Source organism: Poecilia mexicana, unplaced genomic scaffold (genome assembly GCF_051168715.1).
Source record: "Poecilia mexicana isolate PSO_F unplaced genomic scaffold, ASM5116871v1 scaffold_9, whole genome shotgun sequence".
NCBI classification, from domain to species: domain Eukaryota; kingdom Metazoa; phylum Chordata; class Actinopteri; order Cyprinodontiformes; family Poeciliidae; genus Poecilia; species Poecilia mexicana.
In genome coordinates this window covers 30,866,920-30,891,311 of record NW_028263378.1, presented here as the reverse complement: position 1 = coordinate 30,891,311, position 24,392 = coordinate 30,866,920, and the positions used below count along the sequence as shown (strand labels likewise).

At 39.0% G+C, this 24,392-nt stretch overlaps 1 protein-coding gene across 4 annotated transcripts; it reads right to left on the bottom strand.

The window, feature by feature from the left end:
* Positions 1–193: 193 nt before the first annotated feature.
* golga1 (golgin A1) lies at positions 194–24,376 on the bottom strand. Of its 4 annotated transcripts, XR_015764309.1 has the most exons (25): positions 24,172–24,375; positions 23,267–23,560; positions 20,849–20,939; positions 19,471–19,545; positions 18,202–18,299; positions 18,079–18,111; positions 15,988–16,116; positions 15,567–15,736; positions 12,843–12,954; positions 12,681–12,764; positions 12,007–12,132; positions 11,423–11,518; positions 9,371–9,466; positions 8,354–8,449; positions 7,855–7,995; positions 6,185–6,259; positions 5,684–5,773; positions 5,106–5,208; positions 4,669–4,829; positions 3,668–3,826; positions 3,501–3,560; positions 3,158–3,382; positions 2,995–3,081; positions 1,902–2,193; positions 194–1,273 (listed from the first exon to the last, which is right to left on the bottom strand). XR_015764309.1 is itself a non-coding variant. In XM_014967975.2 (24 exons), the coding sequence occupies exons 2-24, from the start codon at positions 23,393–23,395 to the stop codon at positions 2,113–2,115; spliced, it is 2,517 nt and encodes an 838-aa protein (XP_014823461.2). In that variant the 5' UTR covers positions 23,396–23,560; positions 24,172–24,375; the 3' UTR covers positions 194–2,112. The 4 variants fall into 4 exon arrangements, 3 of the variants coding, with proteins under 3 accessions (XP_014823461.2, XP_014823463.2, XP_014823465.2); XM_014967975.2 differs by having other exon boundaries at positions 194–2,193; XM_014967977.2 differs by lacking the exon at positions 19,471–19,545 and having other exon boundaries at positions 194–2,193; positions 24,172–24,376.
* Positions 24,377–24,392: the final 16 nt, after the last annotated feature.

Here is a 24,392-nt window from a genome sequence, read left to right as displayed (position 1 = left end):
GTGTGGAGGAATCGGTTGTGTAAACCACGAGTCTGTGGTGTACTTTCTACAATGACTACAATCTGGTAAAATCTTTGTAAATTAAAGAAATCAATACTTTGTTTTCAGGCACTGAATACTCCCATCCCCATGTACTGTGTGCAAATATAGAAGAGGAAAAAATGGCAAAATGACACCGAGTAAATAAGCAGGGTTTGGATTCAGAGATCAGGTTTCATGACCTTTCTGGGTTTATTTGTAATCGTCATTGGAAAGCAATCAACTGTACTCAAGGCAAGTCATTAAATCATAGAAAAGCTAGACACAAAGTTGTAGTGATGGAAGAATAGTGTGAAAGACATAACAGCTTAACTGATAAGATTACAAAGTGCTCCCACTGTTAATTTTCTTGGAGATGGTTCATCCCACCCAAACAAACAGAATGACTACAGTTGCCTACCAGTCATTAGTAAAACAGGACAGCAACAAAACTGCATTCAAAACCGTTTTCCAGCACCCCAGAATATAAAAACCATACAAGCAACTTAAAATTCCAGAGTAATAATTAGAGGTGCACCAACTGCAGTTTTATGGGTGATCGCCGATCTTTAAGAAGCCTGACCTGCCAATTCCGAATTTAGGAGAAAGCAGTCTTTTTGTCTGAAATGTTTCTAAATAGAAAAGGACAGTGGCTGATGGGGACTTAGTCAATGATTGGCCAGATCAGTGTCTGAGTACATGCATATGAAGATCTGCTTCATGTGTACTGGGGGATAATATTGGGAGATCAGAGATCCCCCAATATTAAGGACATCAGGGTCAGTTTATCAGCTGGCTGATTTATCGGTGCACCCCTAATTATAAAGTCTGAAAGTTCATTCATCAAACTGAGAACTGAGAGAAAACATGAGGCAGGGGGACTGATTGACAGGCGGCAGAACAGATACATCAAGTCCTGGACAATGCTAGTGATAAATACTGTAAACTCATTAAATCAAATTATTTACACCCATTGATTTAGAAAGATCTCAATGCATACAGTATGTACATATCTCTATACATAAATAGACATGTTGGAATGTAGATTCATTTACAGGAAAGGCAGGTACAGATCATATACATAACATCCCTCTATTCCTGAGCAGATCCAGGTTTTAGACTTACACTTAATTTATTTAATTTATTTTATTGTTAGCACTGGAGCTAAAACCAGTAGACCAGCAATAGAAGTTAGAGAGACATCTGACCGGCACTCCGGTTGGGGCCACTGTTACTGTATATGATGCACGATGAGCTGGAACAAAAGCATAAAGAGCGAGCTTTTTTTAATGACAGTCACACTACGATTAAAACAGTTTGATTTAAGGCTATTCTGTTTTTAGCTCACCACACAGTGGCTGGTAAAATGTTGCCTTTAAGTACCAAAAACTAGTACAAGTCAATTTCACCCAGTAAAATTATTTGATTAAAACTCATTTTAGAAAACACAGCAGTCAAAATTTAGAATCACCCACAGAACGTTTTGAAGTAAAACTGACTCAGTCTGAGGAGATGTTTGTGTTAAGTAAAGACAGTCTGGATCCAGAGACACCAGTGTCAATAATTATGTCCATTTTACTTATCAGAACTGAAGCCAATGCAGGTTTAGTCTTTTGTACAGACTAACATTGATAAAAGCATTCTGGATTTAAAACATGAGAAGCACTGAATAACATGCCAACACTGTCTAGTGAGGACAGCGTTGTCGTAGTAACAATTTTTTGAACAGAACAAACATAAGATGTGAGGCGGTAATCAGTCTTTCCATCTCTTATAGCATCACAGAGGAGAAAACATTCAATTTGTGTCAAATGTCAGAGGTAAATTGAGATACCTGCAGCAGATACTAACAAGACTGTCAGTTCCCTTTAAAAATCAATTACCGAATGCAACGTGGTTGTGTCCTGATGATACTGTGTAGATCCTTTTTTGCCAGGAACACACAGACAACAACTGGTAACAGAGCAGGGGTAAAGCTGTAGGAGGCGGTTCAAAGGTCAATAACAAGAGCCACAACTCAAAGAGGTCCTCTTCCTGGCTAATCAGTTACTTTATTTCCTTCAGTTTCACCATTGCAGTTCACTTTGATGCTCATCAGCTCCAGTGAGTAGAAGAGCCTGAGATGGAAGGCCGAATGATTCCTTTTGGAGAAGGTTTGGATCCAAACCAGGACATCTAGAACAGAGAGGAGACACAGCTGGCATCATCATTAACCCGCAGAAAGAAAACTCCAAAATGTTCGAACAACAGGAAGTTGTTCTGCTCTTAAGATCTAAATCGAATTCACTATTGGTGAATCTCAATGAGACTACAGACTGTAGTAAGACTGTCCTCTACAACATTTCACTGTGTAATGCAGCTCGTCTAACAAAGGAAACCTCAGCAGGTTCTTCCTTACAAATGATGTCAATGTGTGATTAACAAACCACCACAAGGATGTGACATATGCATTTAGGGTCTCTGTGTGAAACTGTGCTAATAACTTTACATCAACTATTACTGGACCTGAAAAATGATAAGTGGCCAGAAGCCCTTGTAGTGCTTTATCTAATTCAGAGGATGCCAAGGTATACATATTTACATCCCTATACAAATATCAACATGCATTTTTGTAGTTTCCTGTGATAAACCAACAACAAAATGTCCATAATTTGTAAATAAAATAAAAATAACAGGTCGGAGCCTGAAAAACATGTATTTCCATTCACATCACAATTATGCACTATTGTATAAAATTCCACTAAAATTAATTAGTGTTTGTGGCTGTAACAAGACTAAATGTACTTTCAAACATATTAAAGAGCGGTAGAGCCACAATCCTCCTGCTAAAGCACTGGAAATGCTTCCAGTTGTTCAGGAGCAGCTTAATTTAAGCAGGAACTCAGTAAAATATATGACCACAATTATATTTGTCACCAAAAACTCCCAAAACTAAAATGCACCTTAGAACACGTGAAAGTTAAAAACAGCCCCAACCTTGTACTCCAGAGTTTGCTTCAGCATGTCCTCTTCCTCCCGAGTGAAGTTGAGCAGCACAGACACAGCTCTGATCAGCTGGTATGCCTAACAGAGGAGTCACCACTAGTTTAGTGCGTGCTGGTCGGATCGACCTGGAAGAATCTAAGTGCTGATGACTCACCTCCGCCTCCCTTGAGGACATGAACTTGAGGACGACGTGCTTGAGATACTCAAAGTTGATTTCCCGTGAGTCGTTGAGGTCAGCGGTGTTGGTCACGGTGGTGTTGGAAGTGGGCGGGCTCGGGGCAGCTGACAGCGGAGGATCCAAATTAACACGCTCCTGTTTTTCTGCTCGGCTTTCCAAACACTTCTCCTTCCCTTCAGCTTCAGTTTCAGGCTTTAATTTCTTGAGCAAACACAGAAACAGGGATTTTAGAACAGTCCAGGAATTAATCAGTAGCCTGTTTAACCCATTTTTTTTAGTATGCACACATTTGCTTTCAGATAGATGCTGCAGGTATTACCAGTTCTTTCTGTAGTGTCCTCTTTAACTCTGCCAGCCTCTGCTGCAGCTGCTTGATGGTCTGAAAACAACATGTGTGTTTTATGATGAGAGACAGCAGTGTGTGTTTAAATGCATATCAAAAGGTGGGTCATCCAACAAGACTGCAGAGTAGATAAGATGTCTGACCCGGTTCTTATCACTGAGCTGCTGCTCCAGCTCTCTGTTGACCCGGTGGATGTGATCCAGGTCGTCCACGGTGACACAGCCGTTCTGGTCCTCCTCACACACCTCTGGACTCTGAAGCTGCTCTGTTAGCGTTTCCACTTCCACCTCCAGGTACGAGACCTGAACGACACATGCCAAGCAGCACTGTCACTTCATGCTTCACATCATTAATCCACCCCAACGTAACCATTCGATTCAACCACTAATAAATATGTATGTCTAATAAGGCATATGGAGAGCAAAGACTGACAAATTATAATAACATGCAAAAATTATTTAAATGTGTCAATTTATTAAACTGGAAATACAAACATAACAGATTAAATATAACATTAATTATATGTGCCTTGATGAAATGTATTGATTTTTCTATTGTAAAAACTAGATTTATTATAAAAAAATCTGTCATGACTTAAATTATTTCTTGTTCCTGTGCTGAAGCACACATGAATTCAAACCATTAATTTCAGCCATTAAACTCAATGGCTGACGTTAATGGGTAGGATTAGGACAGCTTTTATAGATATCGGCTGACTGGCTGGTTCAAGTCAAGTTGTTATAACTTGAAATAATTTATTTGAGTAACAAGGTATTTCTGAACTTTTCAGGGAAAATGTTTTGATTTGATGCTTGAAGCAGCCAATCAGATGTCAGGGTCTCTACTGAAGCCCACTGGGTTTGACAGCTGAAGTTGACAGATTAAATTAAATCATGATATACTTCAGTAGAGGAATATGAAAAAATAGATAAATTAGTTTTTAAAATGAAATAAATACATTTAATTGAGGCACCTATTCTACATAAAAATACTATTTCTGTATTTTTTTCCAATTTTAAAAAAGTGAACGAGAGTTAAATAATTATTTTGTAACTAATTATTTTGTGAAGAGTAATTTGGGACCCTTCACTCTCCATACAGCTAGCCTGTGTTCCATGTTGAAAGCTTGTTAGCATGAGCTGACCCGGGCCTGGCAGCTGTCCAGCTGCTGTGTCTGGCTCTGCAGTGCCCCCTGCAGGCTCGTCAGCTGGGAGGTTTTGTCCAGCTCTGCCTGTTGCAGCTGGGCATGCAGTCGCTCCGTCTCCTCCTGCAGCTGAGCCAAAGAGTCCTGCCGACTCTGCAGCTCTGCAGCACGCACACACACACACATACAGGGATACAGAAGTTAAACCTTAGAGCCACTTCACAATTTTCTATAGTAGTTTTATAGAAAAAGCTTCTAGGATCTTTCAGAACACACATGACACGTCAAAGTGACAGAAATCACAAATATATAAACCAAAAACAGAAACTACTATCTGCTTTGAAGGACTAATGGTGTGTGTGTGTGTGTGTGTGTGTGTGTGCGTGTGTGCGTGTGTGTGTGTGTGTGTGTGTGTGTGTGTGTGTGTGTACGCGTACCATTCTGAAGTGTCTGGACGTCCTCATCTCTCAGTCGCAATTTCTTAGCAGCAGTAGATAACTCCTGCTGAGAGTTCTGTAGGCCCACAGTCAGCTCACCAACCTGACATCAGGCAAAAGCAGATGACTGTCACTCCACACTGATCAATATTTCAATATTTAATGCCTTGAAATTGACATCTGTCTCTTTAAGAAGCTCCCACTGTTTCTGAAACTACGACTTCAGGAAGTCATCATGATATCAACACTAAACATTTTCACCAGCATTACTCTGAGAAGTAGCTCGTATAATGAGATCAGATGATGGAACAGTTTCAGCAGGTGTTTGCTAATTGCTGCTGGCTAGTCTGAAGGAGCCGAGTAGGGGAGTCCTCGAAGGCGTGGCTAAGTCCACCCAGGTGTTTTGAACAACTGAATGGTTGTTCAGGATAATAAAGGATTTCTCAAACATACATGAAAGTATCAAAGCAACACTGCAGGTATGTTTTTGTAGAGGGAATGACATCATAGCATGATGTAAAGCTTAAAAAAGTCGATTTTACATGATACTGCTGTGTTGTTTCTACACCCAAACAGACCTGTGTCTGCAGCTCCTGCTTCTGTTGTCTAGTTTCTTCCAGAGATTTGGCGATTTCTGTGCTCACCGTCAGCCGGCTGCTCAGCTCTGCCTGAGGAAACAAACATCACACATTTACTCTGTTTCACCAAAAAAGAACAGCGTAGTGAAAAAAACTCAAATCAAATACTCAACAAAAGCTCTGCCATTAGATAGGCCTAATGTGGACAAATTTGCCTGTTTACTAAAAGGTTTGCATCAACTTGAAAAAGTGTTGATTGAACTGAGGAAAGTAATTGTACAGATTCAGAGTAAATATAAATGGTTCTGGAAATATTAGATATTTTTACCCATAGTACTATAAAAAGTCAAACTCATTGAGACAAAACAGTTCTTAGCATAAAAGTCACGTTTGCTGTGTCAGCACCACAGTTGATTGTCTCCAAGTTTTACACATTTTTATTATTTTTAGTTTGAACAAAGTAAATAAGCATTTTTTTAATCAAGATGTTGTAGTTTTTACCTTACAGTTCTCCAGCTCTTCTGCTTGCTGCTTTAACATGGTGTTAGCCTCAACCATCTGTTTATCCAGATCAGCCTGCCAGACAGAAAACAGGCTCTCCATGTTGTGACAACACACAACAAATACATTTTTATTTTTATATTTTTGTTTAGGAATTATAGATCTATTAATAGACACTGATCTATCTCTCTACAAATAACTGCTGCTGTATCTAACTGGCTGTGTTTTCATTGTCCATGTAACTGCACAAATCAAAACAAGCCAAATATGAAAAAGTTCTTGTTTTTTGTTAAAAAGTTTTAGTGCTAGGATGAGATGTTTTTTTAAAAATTGATTCATTTAGCAAAACTGCAATGGAAACACTTTTCACATCACGATCAACAACATGGATGTTGCCACTGGTGCAAACCACAAAGAAGACGATGGAGGACGATGACGCAGCACGTTTTTTAATGGGCTCTTTGCACCTACGGCGTTGACGTCACATCTCCAGGAGCTAATGCGGCTCACTTGTTTCCGCTTTGAGTTACCATGACTGGTAGAAAAGACTAAGTCGTATTTCAGATGCAAAAAATGCAATACTATTAACATTGTCTTCCTAATATAAAAGCCTAATAGGCTTTTAAGTTTTCATTCATTTCCAAGCGATCCTGAATTAAGAAGATGGTGGCTTGTAAATATTTGTCACTACCAGTTAAAGCTAACGCTGCACAACACAAAGTTTGCAGCCTTCACTTCACTCCGGCTCAGCCTAAAAATACCAGGGATACGGATGGTAAATAAAGGAGCCTCCTGAGTTATTTCCATGGAATCACTTCTGTATTCAGCCTGAAAGAGGGAGTTTATGGGAACGAGAGAGCAGACCAGAGCCAGACAGCCGAGCAACTGATCCGCCTGTACACACTGCTGTAAACACCGTCCTATCTGAGCTCTTCACAAGAAACATGCAAAGGTAATAAAACGAAATAACAAGGAGACATGAAGCAACACGGTCATATTTTTCTAAAAGCAGCAACTTTGAACCTGAACAGCTGAACCAGATCTCTGACACCAGAACTGCGCTACTGTTAAGCTATGAGGCTTGTTGTGCTTCGGAAGTAAAAAGCCTGAACCGTAACTGAACCCCGTTAGTCTGTGACAATAAACAGACATAATGTACTTGAAAATAAGAAAAACATTGTTCCTTTAGAATGTTTAGATACTTAAATAGGACATTTTTACAAGAAAACTGTCCGAGAATATTGCCTACTAGCATAAGCTAAGGTTAATGTTAGCCACAAAGTTTAAGTAAAATTCACCTTCGTGTCAGTGAATGCATAACGAGGCGAACATCTTAAAACGTTTCTCCAGCTGACTTGTTGGGGCTTCGGATCGATGTACAAACCTTGGCCAAGCACTGCAAGCACCTAATGTAAAAGGCCATTTTCAATAGATCAGAAACAATCGAGCTGCTTTTCCCCAAACGCGGAAGCTGAGGTGCAAAGAGTCCATGACTTATCACCTGAATAAACTTATTCACGTGTGATGCGTTTCTTATTGAATGGAAACACAGCAACTGCAAAATTGTGGTTTGTTTGGTATTAGCAGAATATCAGCAAAGTTTTACACACATTTGTAATGGAAACGCTGCTACCGTTTTCACGTAAACAAAGAGAGAAGAAGAACCATACCACCCTGTCCAGGAGAGACTGTTTGTCTGTCTGCAGAGAGGAGATGTTCTCCTCCAGACGGCTGGCCCTCTCCTCACTCTGCTGCTCCAACAAACACAACTGCTGCTCCAGAAAGGCCTTCTCAGCACTCCACTCCCCCTGCTGGAAGAAAACTGGCCTTAATGTACTTAAAAAAAAAAAAATTTAACCAAACCTATAATGACACCATTTCCTAAAGCAAAGGAGTTCAAATGCACTTCTGGAAGATAGTGATCTTTTTAAAAATAGATTTCTGTTACTGTACTGACAATGCACCTTTCCTAGTAAAGCAAGGTCCTCAGCAGAAGTTATTCATACCTAACGTGAAGTAGGTTACCTTAAAACTAAATAGCCAATCAAGACTTTTAATGTTAAGCTCCTGTGACACACAGCTATCTGCCTTTGCCCCATACTTTATAGTTCAAAGGGAAAACTGTGAGCTTTGAAGTGAAAGAGGAGGAGGCAGTGTTGTGATGTTTACCAGTTTCTCCATGTGTTGCTGTTTCTCTGTGACCTGCTGCTCTGCACTCTTCATCCTCTCTGTGCTCTGCACAACCTGCTGCTCCAGACTGGCAATCTGAAACAAGAACATGTTACAATAAATATGCAACAAATGATTGAGCTGCCGGTGATGAAAGTCAAAGATGCCTGAACCTAGGTGGAATATAAATTCATCATGCTGATTTATTTAGGGAGTTTTGTTCAACTCCTTATCTGTTGGGTTTTTTTCTAACATAATATAGCGGATAAAACATGCCCTGGATCAAATGCAATGTTGTTCAATCAATGTGCAGAAGCTTTGCTTCAAAGCACAACAACAAGTCTGGCTTCAGATCTGCAGTGTAAACTAAACTACTGGTCAAAATAAGAAGCCACTCAGCACTCAGTATTGATCAGAATACATATTAAGTGGTAAATTAAATTTAGAATTAATATTAGAGGAAAACTACTGATTAAGGAAAGAGGAGAAAAACAAAAGTAAGAAAGGATTACAAAAAGGTAAAGAAGAAGAGCAGAATATATTTCTTGTAAGGGGCTTTGTTTCTTTCATGTTTTTTGGAAACCTACCACAGGCTGCATCTAATCTGGATGATTTCTCCATAAAGAGATGTTTTCTCTTTATGGAGAAAACATTAAAATTATTTTAGTTCTAACGTTGTTCCTATTTGCAGTTCGGCTGGACATTGAGGTTTATCAAAAGTATTTTTTTAAAATATTTTTAAGAAATATTTATTCTAAAATTATTTTAAAGATTTAAGCAAATATAAGTGGCAAAACTTGATTTGGAGCTAAGCTGTCCTCTGTGTGTTGTGGAAAATTCAAGAATCTCAGAGCATATAAACAAGTCCTAAAAGAAAACCGTCATGACCATAATCAGACAAACCCTAGCCATCATAATGTAGACCTACTACATATTATAAAGAATACTAAACGATCAGTAATGGTAAATGAGTCCTGTGATCATTACCAGTAAGTGTGAGTGAGTGAAGCAGCTTACCTGAGCATCTGTTCTCTCTCTGTAGGCCTTGGAGGAGTCCTCTTTGTGACGAAGAAGAGTCTGCAGCTCACTGATACTGCCACTCATCTTAGACACCTGAGTTCAGACAGGAGGACACACCCAGAAATCAGGAAGATGGACCTAAATATTTATTTATTCGGTTCATTTAGGATGCATTCACACCAGCTCTGTTTAGTCCACTTAGTCATCTGTCTAGAAGGTCCAGTACTCCAGATCTCAAGTTTTAGCTTCACCTGGTTCAAATCATGTCAAAAAATTATATCACAAAAGAATTAGCATATTTTGCTAGCTAATTATTAATTGTCAAATCCACAAAATAATCAATAGATCAGTCCTACATTGTACTGATGTGAAGTCAAGCAGAAAGGACTCAGCTTTTCCACATGTTGGTGTTTGAAGGATTTTTGCTGCAGATACATCATTTTAGGGCTGAAACGATTCCTCGAATGATTCGAGTACCTCGATTACTAAAATTCCTCGAGGAAAATTTACCTGCCTCGAAGCTTCGTTAATTTATGTTTTATTAGTTAGCGCACCGTGTTCCGGCCGGGACTTCATTTGCGTTGCGCGGAGCTCTCACTTCCGCCTCTAAGTTGTTGACAAAAGCTAAGTCTCAGCGGCATAAAGTCCAATCTTCAAGATTGGCCCGTGGGGATTTTATTGATTGATGATAATGCCCGACTTTTTATCGTTTTTGGGGAACCAATAAGCATCCTTAAAATGACTGGGGGAATGCCTGGAGTACGGCAGCATTTCTCCTCCGGGGCTGCTGGTTGAAAGCGAACGGCGGGAAGAGCGCTGAGGTGAGCGGATAGCCTGAACAGGGCGGGCGGCTGAGTAGCTGATGCTTACCGTGTAAATGTAGCTTTACCGACGAACCGCACAATAAATTTCATATCCCGGTCTGAAGAAACGGGTGGCGGAGCGCATCGTACATGGCTGGTAGATGAGTTTCTGAGTGTGACCAGTGAAGGTGTCGTAAATATCCCGTATTGCTTCCCCGTGTTCGTCCCCCGGTCTAACGGTTCGTCAGTCCGCTGGTCCATTTCCTCCCCTCCACCCCATCTTAAGTTCGTTCATTCGCCCTCTCCTCCCACTCCAGGCGGCATTTCCCGTATTTTCAAACCCAAAGCGTGACAGGTTAGGTGGCAAGGTGAGTTTAATTAATCTATTAATTAAACTCATTACACATTTTTTATAAGCATATTTGTGAGCCTGCCTCTTTGTTATTAAATTCAATATAATTTCAGATTTTTCTATAACTTTTCTTCTGGTTAACTTAGAAAGTGAGCTATTATTGTTACAGGTTAGTTTTCTAAACTACAAAAAAGCAACTGTTAGGGATGCTCAAATATGAAAAATTGGACTGATTGATATCTGATAGTAACACCGGTATTATGCCAGATTTACCAATATTTCATTTTATAATTTTTTTTTATCCGATTACTCGATTAATCGTAAGAATAATCGATAGATTACTCGATTACTAAAATATTCGTTTACAACAGCCCTACATCATTTGCTACAAATGATCAAGAGTTCACTAAAGGAATACAATATTTGGCGATAAAATGTTTATTTTTATTTCAAAAATAATTGAATTGTTTATTTGTATCTTGGAATGTATCTCTAATATTGTATGAAAATGGCTTAAGTGGCTAAATGAAAAAAATGCAAAATGTGGCTTTTTTTAATTATCAGATTAATTAATTAATCCTCAGAACAATTGCTAGAAACGTTGATTTCTAAAATAACCGTTAGTTGCAGCCCTAATGCAATGCCTTGGTGTGTGTCTGTTTGAGCCTCTTCATAAAGAGAAGAGGCTCAAACAGACACAATGAACCACCTCATAGCTGAGATGCAACCAGAGCGACCAACAGATAAAAAAACATGTTCCCATTTTTTGCTGAATAAATTACATGATTCAAATTGTTGTGTTCTACTTGCATCATTTACATGCAGACTTAGAAGTGAAGGAGAGCGTACTTATAGTTAGATGGAGATGTAAAGAGAGCAGATGCATTGCTTCACCTGTGCCTCCAGAGAGCTGACGGTGTCGGCGTGGTTGGTCCTGACAGCCAACAGTTCTGCTCTCGTCTCTTCCAGGTTTAGCTCAAGGTCATTTTTCTAGAACAAAAACAGCAGCACAGGCAATCACAATTATTCTTCTACTTCCCTTCTCATATTTATATTCACAAAATAAACAGACTCTTTGTCTACATTAAATCTGACCAAGCCTCTCTTGATTTAGGTCAGAAAACAAGGCGACAATAATTTTTTTAGAGACTCTTTTTGTAACTTTCCAGGAATTCAAAAGTTTAAATACATTTGGTTAGTGTCAGGTTATAGCTGACACTAACCAAAGTAATGCTGGTCTTTCAAAATGTATATAAACTTTTGAATTCAAGCAAATAATTTGGGTAACTAACTGACCTAAACAACAAGAGAGATTTGGTCAGATATAACTTCAGACAGTGAGAAAGAAATGTGTTCATTTGATGAACTGTATATTATATTATGAAGAGTGTATGCCTGCAATGAGGAAGAATTATTTTTAAGCTTTGGACAGAATAATCTGTGAAGGGACTAAAGGAAGCTTGTTGGGAGAAGCCCACCTCCTGAAGGAGCTCCTGCAGATGCTCGTCCTGGCTCAGGTTCCCCTGCAGCCGTCTCTCCAGGGACGAAGCCTTCCTCTGAAGCTCCACCAGCAGCCGCTCCTTCTCCTCCTCCGTCACTGCAGCCTGACCAAACAGTCATGACAAGTTCACACTCTGTAGTTATGAACTTGAAGCCTAATACAAACTGATGAACTTCTGGTTCATGCAAGTCCTGAATTACATGATAACTTCATTGCATGATAAACAAGAACCAGCTTGATAATTTCCATTTGGCCAATTGTTTTTTCGTTACTCTCTCTTTTTCTACCAAAGACTGTATGACAAGATCTTCAATCTGGTGCACTGGTCTCAACAAGACCTTTTTTTGAAGCACTATTTTGTTTAGGCTTCAGGATAGACTGCCATTTTATTTTGGTTGTTTTGGATATTTAAAATGTCTTCCAGTTCCAGTGTTAAATGTTTGTTAGAAATGAAAGTTCATTGATCTTTGAGCGGGTGGTCTTGCATTTTTATGCCATTATCAATACGTTACTTGAAAATGGTCTCAAAATAATATTGTTGTTTACCGCAATAACTTCTGGCACAATTTATCGTCCAGCTTAACAGTTTGATAATGAAAGGCCAAGTTTTGACTTTGGCTAAGAATTATTTCTGCCACCTTTTTTTCTCACCTTCTGTAGTTGTAATTTCAGGGATTCATTTTCAGCCTGCAAATTGTGGAGGGATTTCTCTAGAGATGACACCATGTTGTGGGACTGAAAGAAATAAAGATAATGTTATTATGAATGGATCAGAACGTGTTTAGTGCAGAGGTCACAGTGTTCTGAGCTGACCGTTTGGAAGTCTTCTGAAACCCGCTGGATGACCGCCTGCAGCTTCTGGCATCGTGTTTCTAGTTCACAGATCTTCTTGTCGGCTTCTTCTCGGAGCAGCAGCAGTTCTTCTCTGCACAAGTACAAACAACAAGTTGATGTTCCACAGTCCAACACAACAGGGGTTTTCAGAGAAAATACTGTTCAAAGGGCTCCTGAGACACTAGCTGCCCTACAGAGCAGCTTGCTGAGTTACACCTGTGTCGTCTTTTAAGCCAGATAAAACACAAAGGCCACATCTCTTGTGCACACAGCGTTCACCAACAGAGAAACATCATCATTAACAGGTGGAGCAAGATGTCAGGACTGATCAGGCTTCCCACCATGCATCTGTACAACCCTGTCCTCACAATCAGTTTGGTTCCAGATTGTTGCTTGGAGTTTGAAAAATAATAAAGTGGATGTTAAAAATAAATAATTTTTTAATTTAGTTTTTGAGGACAGATTTGATCTTTTTAGACATTTGAAAAGTGAATAGATAAACTCTCATAATACATGGTTAAACCGCTGAAAGAAATTATTTGGAAGCAGAAGAACATTTACAGCTGAAGCAGAAGCTGAGCATCAAACAGACACCATGAGAAGGTTCCGATTGTCCAAAAGTAACTGAGTCAGTCGAAGCATATAGATATTGAATAAGAGAAGAGGGGTCCTAGGACTGAATGTTGAGGTACCAACATCCATTCAAGAGGAGTGAACTGACATACAATCAAAGCTAAATTATTAGCAGGTCATAACAAAACAGAGTAGAAGCAAGATAGCATTAGCTTCCTGCTCTAACCTCCTCCTCTGTATTCTCATCCACAGCTCTGATAGGGAAGACTTCAAGAATTGTCCCAAAGAAGAGCTGGCTCTTTCAGCTTCCAAATGGCTCCTAATTTATTATCATTTGCTGGCCCATATGTTAACATAACTTACAAATAGGAATATTATGCATGATAAATTCTTTCACATTAAAAGTTCCCTGTATGAGGACCCTTATACTTGCTTAACTCTGTGTATTTTTTCCAGTTATGAAAGCAGACATACTTGGTAATATTTTAATCAAACTTTAAATTTTTAACTAAAACAAATCAACAAAACGCTAAAAACAAATCTATGGAACAGGCCCATAGTACCGTATTTTCCACACTATAAGGCGCACCGGATTATAAGGCGCACCTTCAATGAATGGCCTATTTTAGGACTTTTTTCATACATTAGGCGCACCGCATTACAAGGCGCATAGAATAGACGCTTCATACTCTATTATTACACATCCACATTAATAAAGAAATGGTCCCCGAGTACTTTATATAGTAGGCTGGCCCAGCCGTTGTTTCACTCACGGTGTTGGTGTTGCGATATTATGCCCAACTGCTTTCTGGGTAACACAGACCAACCGACACGCTGCCGCTGCAGTCTCTGTCTCTCTTCCCCTGCCCCTCCCCCCCTTTAAATGTATTATCAAACTTTATTAACAAACCAGTGTTCTGACAACTATCCCAGCATGCACCGCGCACTACTTCTTCTACGGGGGAAAAAGAAGTTGGCGGCTGCTTACCGTAGTGGACCAACTACGTAAGCAGCCTACTGCATGTCTGTGTAAACATGACATCTTTCATTTCGATCTGAGTTAATTAGCGTAGCATTTCTGCCGGATTTTCACAACATATCAGCCACGACAATGGACAGGGGAACCAACAAGTTCATGTCATCTTTTTTGGACGACATCAAGGTGTTTGAGCCACTGGATGCCTCCAACATTGTGCGCGTCACAGCTAAAAGCTACCGATAGATGAGGAAAACAGCAGATCCTCACACCCTCAGCATAAATATAGCTGTGGACAAGATCACTGATGCCTATTGTTCTTGCAAGGCTGGGTAAGTCGGCATTCATGGTTTTGATGGTCCACAATGTACATTAGCATATGTTTACTACTGTAGCTTGTGTTTGTGAGACGGTCACGCACGTGGTAGCTGCACTGTGACCTAAAATGGGCATTAGCCAATGAAACGCGGCCCCTGTGGTAAGGTCCGTTGCTGGACCTGTTGTGGCTCAATATTGGTCCATATATAAGGCGCACCGGATTATAAGGCGCACTGTCGGCTTTTGAGGAAATTGAAGGTTTTTAGGTGCATCTTATAGTGCGGAAAATACGGTAATAATTTATTATCTAATCTCTTTAATCTTCAGCCAGATGCTACTTCTCTTACAGGCTTCAGAGAGAGGAACAGATGGTTCCCATGCTGATCAAAACAAAGTTTCACCATGAGCAGAGAAAAAAAATTAAAAAGCAGGCAGCCAAAACGTCCCATCACTACTTGACCACCCAGCTTCATCATTTGCAAACCTTGTTTTCACATATTGGAGTCCATGTGTATGGCCATAACAACACAATAACACACTTTATTGTTTAGAGTTGTCTTTGATTACTATTAAGTGGAACATTGATCAAAATATCGTATGTATAATTTTGATGACATTTGACAAAATGTAATATTTATTGCTTGTTTCATAATTCATGACTGTGATGTTTTATGATGTAAAGCAGTTTCAACGGCCTTGTTGCTGAAATGTGCTATAAAAATAAACCTGACTTTAGGGCTCGTCTATAAAAAGTCCTGAACATCAATGCAGAGACATTGAAGTGAATTCTAACACAAAGCTAAGGGATTCCTGGGATTCATGGCTGAACATCTCACCGCTCTATTTCCAGCTCCGAGTTGAGTCTGCTGCTGTCCTCATGCTGCTGCTGCAGAGCCTGGAGCTTACCCTGGGCCTCGGACAGGCCCCGCCTGGCTGACTGAACCTCAGCCTCCTTCTGCTGGAGCTCCCGCTCCCGTTGGCTCAGCATCTCCTCCTTTCTCAGCAACTAATAAAGACAGAAAGGTAAAAAAATAAATAAAATACCACTGTAACAGAGTAAACATGGATGAGAGATGTGTAGCTGAGAACAAATTAAACATTTCCTTTGGGTCCTGCAGTGATACAAAGAGACTGCACTAAGTTACAGTGTAGCTCTTTAATTAAGCCCGTAGGTCCGCTCTTTTCTATTCTAACTTCTCTATTTAATCTCAAACTGTGCTTGGAAAAGATATGTTGACAAACTTCACATGTACGCACCATGTGCTTAACTTTAGCAAGCTCTTGCTGCTGAAAGCCTTCCAGTTCATCCAGGTCATCCCTTTTCTGGAAGAGTGCTAAGCTTTGTTCCATCATCTCCTCAAGCCGAACTGACAGGGCAGCTTTCTCCTAAACATACAGAATAACTATTTATACCAGAGATCCCACACATTCGCCATTCCATATATGTTGGGTGGCAACACACTCCCTGAGACTCCCTGTGGGGTTCTAACAGTTCTCCTATAGTCTGTGTGTTCGGTGATGACAGTGTAGGTCCAAACTAGCAGTGCAGAGACCATTCTTAAAGGGGCAGTATTATGTGTTTTATCATTTTATAGCTCAATCAAGTAAGTATGTTACCTTCCATTGTTATAAAAATGCTGCATATCAAATATAACTTAAAAGAAATTTGACTTTGTAATTTAACACCTTGAAATTGGGCCTTTGTCTCTTTAAGAAAGCCATGATCTTTCTGAAACTCCAACCTCAGGAAGTCATCACAACATGTCTCCTCTATTAACCCTTTAACAACAATTTATATCAGCATTGCCCTGAGAAGTAGCTCCTATTATTAGCTCAGCAGATGTGCAGTTCCACTAGGTGTATAGTAATTGCTGCTGGCTAGTCTGAAGGAGCAGAGTGGGAGAGTCATGGGGGAGAGCTGCTGAGGCTCTGAGGAGGAGCTTCGTACCTGATGGTGGAGCCAGGTCCTAGCCAGCCGTTTTGCACAGCTGATTGGTTGCCAACAGAGACTACAGGATTTCTCAAACATACATGAAAGAATCACGCAAACACTCCAAGTATAATTGTGATGACGGAGTAACGTTATAACATGATGTAAAAGTTCACACAAGTTGATTTTACATAACATTGCCCCTTTAACAAATCAAATGAATTGTTTAATAATGCTCAGTCCAGCAGCTGAAACGAGCCCCTGCCATTCTGTTTCTCTCTTCAGCTTTTCAAGAATATGTACCGTGTTGACTAGAGCTCCAAGGGTAAAATCAAGCTGTTGAGTTCTTGTTCACATCACAGGGAGCACCAGAGTAGACATTTCACTCTGACCAAAGTCAAAATAAAGGGAGTATGTGGTGCCATAGAGCATTCAATCATAAGCTAACAGCTAACAGACTTTAGGATTCTCCAAATTCTCCAGGACATTGGTCGGAAGGGTAAAACATACCAGCAGGTGGCAATATTAAAGGATTCAGAGCCATTATATTTCAGTTCCACTTCCATATAAAATGCAATTTAAGACACTTTAAGCTTAAATCACAAGAACATATGATTGCAATAGATATGTGATATTATACGTTTTGAAATGTCTTTCAGTTTTGGTTTGCATCTAAAAACATTAATTCTATCTAAACAGATAATAATGCAAACATGGTCTATGTCTATAATGTCATAGATCTTATCATCTCACCTGAAACTCAACCATTCCCAACTACAGTAGAGCGACGATAGACGGGCTTCTGTTGAAATATCATGCAAAAGGAGTACCAGTTCTAAATATTAAATTTTATTTTATTTATGCTTTATTCAAAAAAAAAGTGCGTCAAAAATTGTTTACACCCTTTTCAGTGAAAAATTTCAATTCAATTAAAAAAAAATCTATATCTTCATTAGAGCAATCTTCTTATAACTGCTGATTGGACTTTTGCATCTTTCCTCAGGTATTTCAATGATTTACTCCTTGGCATCATCCCAAGTTTTAACTCCATTCTGAGATTCTCTTCCAGGTTCAATCAAAACTATCTGGGCCATTTTAAAATATTACTAATTCCAGTCAAAAGAAAGACGGTAAAATTAAAAGATTACTTTAAGCCTAAATCTGCCAGCTGTGTGAATAATTTTGGGCTTGACAGTATGTAATGGTGCTACTCACAAAAGATGAAGTAAAAAAAATTAATCAAACAAAACAGCCCAGCTTTACATCACTTTACGATGAAATGGTAGAGAACATGAATGTATGTTACCACCCCACCAACATGATTCCACTGCACAGTTCAGTGCCAAGAAATCTTTCAGGGAATCCAAACTATATCAAAACCTCCAGAAAAAACATCAGAGACACTTTGAGGTACTTGCTTTTTCTACATCGGCCATCTTCTCCATCCACTCCTGCAGGAGAAGGGAGAAAGACATAAGCAAACAAGCTAAACTCACAAACTAACAGTTGCTGTGAGATTTGAGAGACGCAAAGGGGTTTACCTGATCCTTTTTTTCCAGAGCTAAAGCCATTCCCTCAGCCATTTTGGCCCTGCTGCTCTGATGACACTCGTTCTGCTCTTGGAGTTTCTTAATGGATGCTGTGCAGTGACAGTGACAGCAGGAAAAAAAGGAAGAAACCATACAGAGGTTCATATGTAAATGATACAGCCAATAAATCAAAAAGTGGCTTTGTTAGTAGCTGTGAAGGGAGATTAGGTGTTCTTCCTGGAAGCAAAAATGAAAACCAGAAAAAACAAGCAAAGAGGAGCGATGCATGGCGACAGAGGAAAAAGGGCAGAAAGGCTATTGTTAAAGAATCTGTGCAGGGTAAACAAACCCACCCTGGTTTGACCTAAACTAATCCCCTAAGGTCCCCGCAAAGCCCCCACCACACTGAGGTGTCCACACATTGACCCGATGGTCAGATTGAAGGACTGTGGTATTAAACCTAAGCAGATCTATTTGTAAGCAGTTCTACAAAAAGATAAAGAGCCTTTTTTGCTGGCCTAACACTCAAGAGTCAGAAGTTATCAAGAGTTCCTGACAGTATTAAAACACTCTACACCTTTAAGAAAATACATCATCACAGGAGAATCTTAACATCTTTAATTCTTTCACTTAACAAGAGTCTTTATTCACTCATTTTTAAAACAAAGACTATATTAATTTTCATTTCATTTATACAGAAGATATTAGGGAATAATGACATCTCAAACCAAACACACCTTGTGGTTATAACATGACAAGAGGTGATGAAGGACATGAATACTTCTGCAACTAGCTAAACAGCAAATAATCCCCTAAAGACCAAAAGGGAGGCAGGTGACATTATTTGAAAGACGACCTAGAACTGAGAAGCCCTGAGGTTTGAAAGGTCAAAAAGATGAGCTGGAAGTAATTTAAGGTATTGGAAGAATTTGTTGAGAAGTTTCACCACTGGCAACAAAGTCAACAGACCAGAAACCATCTGGGCTGACCTCTACTATTTACACATGGGTCATAGGTGTGGCTGCACTCACTGTCCTCTGCAGAAGGCTGACTACTATTCCCTCAATAAAGAAGGAAACAAAAATCCCTGAACAAATACAAGAAGAAACTGAGGGTGGATTTTTAGATTGAAAGAAAAAGCAGCAGCCAAGTGTCCACAAAGCAAAGATTTAAAACTAATCCATACAGAAGTGTTGATGTGCTTGGTGATGCTGAGGAAAGTGGAAAGATAAGCAAGAGAGAGAAAGCTGTTTGGGCAGAGAGGAGAGGAGAGGTACGTACAATCCTGATGCTTTTCTAAAGCAATTTCAAGCTTCTCCTTGGTCTTCTGCATAATTCGTAGCTGCTCAGCGTAGTCTAGTGTCGAGAAGTAGAGTTTTGGGATGGGGTATCGACAACACACACATAGACACACACATAAAACAGAGGCACAGACCAGGTAAGAGACAGGCAGGGGAGGATATGAACAAAAGGACAGGGAGAAAACAAAAGGGAAAATATGATTGAGAAACAATGGAAGGTAAAGTTTCTAATGATTTTCACATCTAAGAAAACCATACGGGTTTAAAGGCTTCATGAGAATGTATGACCTTTAACCTTTTCTATGAGTGAACATCATTACAGCAACTAAAGGGAAGAAAAGGAGAGTGTAGGGCTAGAAAATAAAAACAGCAACTTTTTCACAATGAATAAAGAGTACACACACAATTAAACAACCACAGACATGTTCACTGATCCCAACCTGATCTCAGCTGGAAAAACTCAACTGAATAAGTGAAACTAACACCAGCTGGAGGCTCGTTAGAATCCAGTCAAAATCAGCTGATTTGCCTTCAGTTATGAAACACACAACTAAAATCTAAATGTAAAATAACTTCGACTTCACAAAATTACCTTTAGTGCAATAATATCATACAGTTAGCTAAGGCTACCATTTTACAAAGGGATTTTTCTCCTGATTAGAGAAGAAGTCTGTGAAAAATTCACAGAAAACAGAACCGAAAGCAAAGCAATGAGCAGGATTCATAAAAACCACATAATCTTTCTATCAAACACAAAAAAGGACACATGATGTTTAAAATCCCTCAAATGGTTACCCATGCTTTATAAGCACCCCGATTGTCAATCTACAAGCCACACAACAAGGATTCTGGTTCCAAATTAGAGATGGTCAATAATTGATGATTCAGTGACCAGAATCACATGATTTTCAGCAAGATCAGCCCAAAGTAAAAGGTCCGAAACCCACTGATGACAAGAAGTTGGCCATGACCAGTAGCAGAGAAGTGTTTAACATGAAATCAGATGAAGCACAGGACCTCTGGCAACCCTGAATGTTTTCAGCTATTTGGAAATCTGACTTAAGTCAAGCACTTAGTGAAAACGCATGCTTCATTAATGAATGCTGAAATTGTTTCATATCTCTAGAGGCAGCTCTACAAAAACAGAGTTCAATAATCAACTAGGGAATTCTGATTGGTACATCTTTGACAAAAATGGGAATATTTGGCTTCCATCATTGAAGTAGTTTCATTTTTTCAATGACCCTCGTGTTTTATTGTTTACCAGCACAAAGTTTTCTGCTTTCTGCAAACATTAAATGACTTTGAACTGTACTACATCAGACTGAAAACTGCTTGACCTCAGTCCCATGTCCTACCTGACAGCTTGGCCTCCAGCTTCCGGATCTGATCGTTTCTTCTAAGAAGCTGGGCTGACATGTCGTCCCTGGAGCTGCTGCCATCAGATGCCTACATTCGGACAAACGGCAATTAGAAGGCAGACATTTTCAGATAGCTAAAATAAAAGTCACAAGTAAAACAACAACAAAAAAACAGGTAAAATGCAAGGTTTGTCTTGAAACCTTGCCACAACATATGTTTAAACATTTTTCCAAAAACATTTTTTTAACATTGCTTAAATATCCTTGACTAGAAACACATCATGTGATGAGTAAAAGGCATAGAAACATCACTTCATCCTTTCCTATTTAAGCACTCAGTACTGCTGAACTTTTTGAAGTGTTTAAACCCACAAAAAAAGGATTTTCTCAACAGATACCATCATTTTGTTTGAAACTTTCTCTGTATTAGATGACTGTATTCAAACTTGGATGTTGGACGTTCAAAGGGCAGAAACACCTGATCCAGTAATAAATCATATTGTGATCAGTCCAAGTGGTGAGCAGTGGTTAGTTACAACCATTCTTACATTGAGCAGTGAACAGATAAAAGTTTGCAAAGTGGACCATTTTCCTGCTCTTACAATATTTTATCCATCTGAAAGAGATGGATAAAATGGATGGATAGGGTTTCAAATAATGATTATTTTAGAAATCAATTAATCTATTGGTTATTCTGACAATCAGATTCAAAAAAATTGGCACATTTATTAAGCCTTTTCATACAATCTTAGAAATACATTAAAATACATTAAAGATGCAAATATATATTTCTTTCCTTTTTTTAAGAAAAGGGAAAAAAGAACATATGCATATATATATATATATATATATATATATATATATATATATATATATATATATATATATATATATATATATATATATATATATATATATATATATATATATATATATATATATTATAGCCTAGAATGTAACAATAGCATTCTATTAGTGAATGCTTGATTGTTTGCAGCTGGAAATCATCTGTAGCTAAACAATTTTCATTCATATTTTCTATGAATAAAAATTTCATAGCAAACATTTTGGCACCCAGGGGTGAACAGAAACAAAAACTTAGCTGTTTCTTTTTTAACTTTATACTGCTAAAAAATAGAGTAATGATCATATTAAGATTTTCAACAGACAGTAAGCAGAAATTAATGCTCTAAAAGTGTAAAAAGGACAACCTGCACAAACTACCTGGGCTGTACCAAAAGTAAAACCAAGACACTGCTGCTCCCTGAATTATTTAGCTGAGCTCAACCTCTACAGCCTTCCTTTGCTAGTGAGAGATGACACCATCCTGAGAGTTTAACACGCCTCCGTTTGTTTTATAGAGTAAACAGCAGACCAAAACGCAAGACACACAGTCAACAGTAAATCATACAGATTAAAAAAAACTGTTAAGAGTTTTGTGGTTTAAAAAAAAAGATGATGATCAAATCACTTAAATAAAACATGGAGGACTTATTCTAGTTTGCTTTAAAGACCTGGAACCATAGCTTAAAAATGGCCTGTGCAAGAGACCAGAGTTCCTGAGCATGCACTGATCTGAACAGCCTGGGACACTTTGCAGTACAGAAGAGGATGTCCATTATTACATCACAATATGATACACTAACTCTACCTGAACTCTGGACATGGCTGACGTTTAGGCAGAGAAACCAAAATAAAATTTAGCTGTCATTATTCAGCAGAAAATCTGATGACCTCTAAACCATTTAAGTTCATTTTAACTGGTTATTTCTTCTCTTGTGTTTCAGCAAGTATTCTGACGATGTTATATTACTTGCTGCAGTACTTTAGAGCAAAAGAATTATATCATTACTCTCAAATTTGTGAGAGTAAATCAAGAGAAAAATTAAAAAAATTATAAAAAATCCACTGGAAGCAAAGTCCTGGATCTCTTAAAAGCTTTTATCTAATCTGGGTTGATGTCAGTGTTAGAGCTGGACCACAACTGTACTGAACCACTGAATCCAGGACATTCAAAAGCATCTTCATGGTTCCGTTTATAATTTTTTGGTGTAAAGAGACTGTTTCTATCATAACAACTGGGATAATCCTAGACACATCTGAGGTGTTGACTAGAGCAGAGGATCCCAATCCTGGTCCTCAGGAACACCGCTCTGTACATTTGAAATGTTTACCTGCCTCAGCACACCTGAACTGAGTCAAACTCTTCAGGTTTCTGCAGAAACTACTGAGAAAACATGGATCTAATTTAAATTTGTCCTGCTTTAGCTGTTTCTTAAAACTGATTTATTTTGCAGATGGTTTTGCACATCATATAATAAATTTAAAAAGTCTCCACTTGGTCGTTGGGAAAGGGTAAAAAGCAAGTGATGCAGGATTGGGCTACAGACCAAGATGTGATGTCAAAGTACTTACAAAGTCATCCCCAGAGTCAGCTCCCACTGAGGTGATAGATTCCTTGCTAATGGTGCGGGGGATACGGACACCACTTCTGGGGGCTGTGGCTGCCTCCTCTGCAATCTTCTTCTTCAGCTTGGCAAACATGTTGCTCCCTTTAGCGTCTCGTTTTAAGTGCACTTTACAACTCCTGGAGAATTTGTGACCATATGTATGGATGTTAATGCCTGTTGTTCAGAGGGCTCAAGAAAATGGTCCTGTTTTTTCTGTTCCCACGTCAAAACAGGCTTGTGTGTTTTCATTCTGCTACATCTAGAAGAATAAAAAGGACATTTAACATAATGTAGATCCCAACAAAAGAAGCATCAACTGTAAAACCTGAAGTCAATGAGTTGAGTTTGGCATTAAGAAAATTTGCTCTGTGCCTTTAAGGTAATTTTCCACGTAAAACTGGAGATACATTGTTTCCAACAGCTGCACTGGGCACCTACCTTAAGTGCACTGTTCACTTCAGGTAGGTGACAACAACCTGAAAACCTCGGTTTGATAGAGCCAACTACAGCAGGCATTAAAATCTTGGGGATACAGCAAGGCGGGGACTCTTTGCAAAAGCTCAGAAAGTTGTATCTTATATCAGTAGACCAGTTTAGTATGAACTGATATGTGTCAGTTCATCAAATCTTATCTTGCTTTCTATAATTTGCATAGCTAAATATGTTGCCATGGATGAGCTTATGTTTATTCTGACTAAATCTGCGTACCTCATTTAGATGACACACTGCTGTCTTATGAGGGTTTATCCAATTAGGACCGTCCAGGCAAACTGCCACATAATGTTTTGATAGCCTACTAGCTCTGCTGTTTTTAACAATGAGAGTAAACGTTAGCTCTCGCTAGCTTATTGCTTCTCCAGACTCTCTTACCATAGTAATTCCGACTAAAAGTCCACTCGTTGCGTTTCCACGTTTTCGATGGCTTTACATATTGTCCTTTTCGATATACACTTAAAAACAACTCCAAGAGAAGCAGGTAAATAAAACAGTAATAAAAAAAAAGTCGGTGAAACTGACTCGTCTGACAAGCTAGCTACTGCTGGGGAGCTAGCTACACGTAATCAGCCAAACGCCAGCTGACTGACTACGTC

Bases quoted from the DNA above. Each gene is read 5' to 3' on its own strand.
- golga1 (XM_014967975.2), bottom strand. From the start codon at position 23,395: ATGTTTGCCAAGCTGAAGAAGAAGATTGCAGAGGAGGCAGCCACAGCC. The intron at 18,300-19,470 runs GTACGTACCTCT...GTCACTGCACAG, and splicing joins TTTAGAAAAGCATCAGGATT to CATCCATTAAGAAACTCCAA. The intron at 15,737-15,987 runs GTGCGTACATGT...TGTCTTTATTAG, and splicing joins TTGCTAAAGTTAAGCACATG to TTGCTGAGAAAGGAGGAGAT.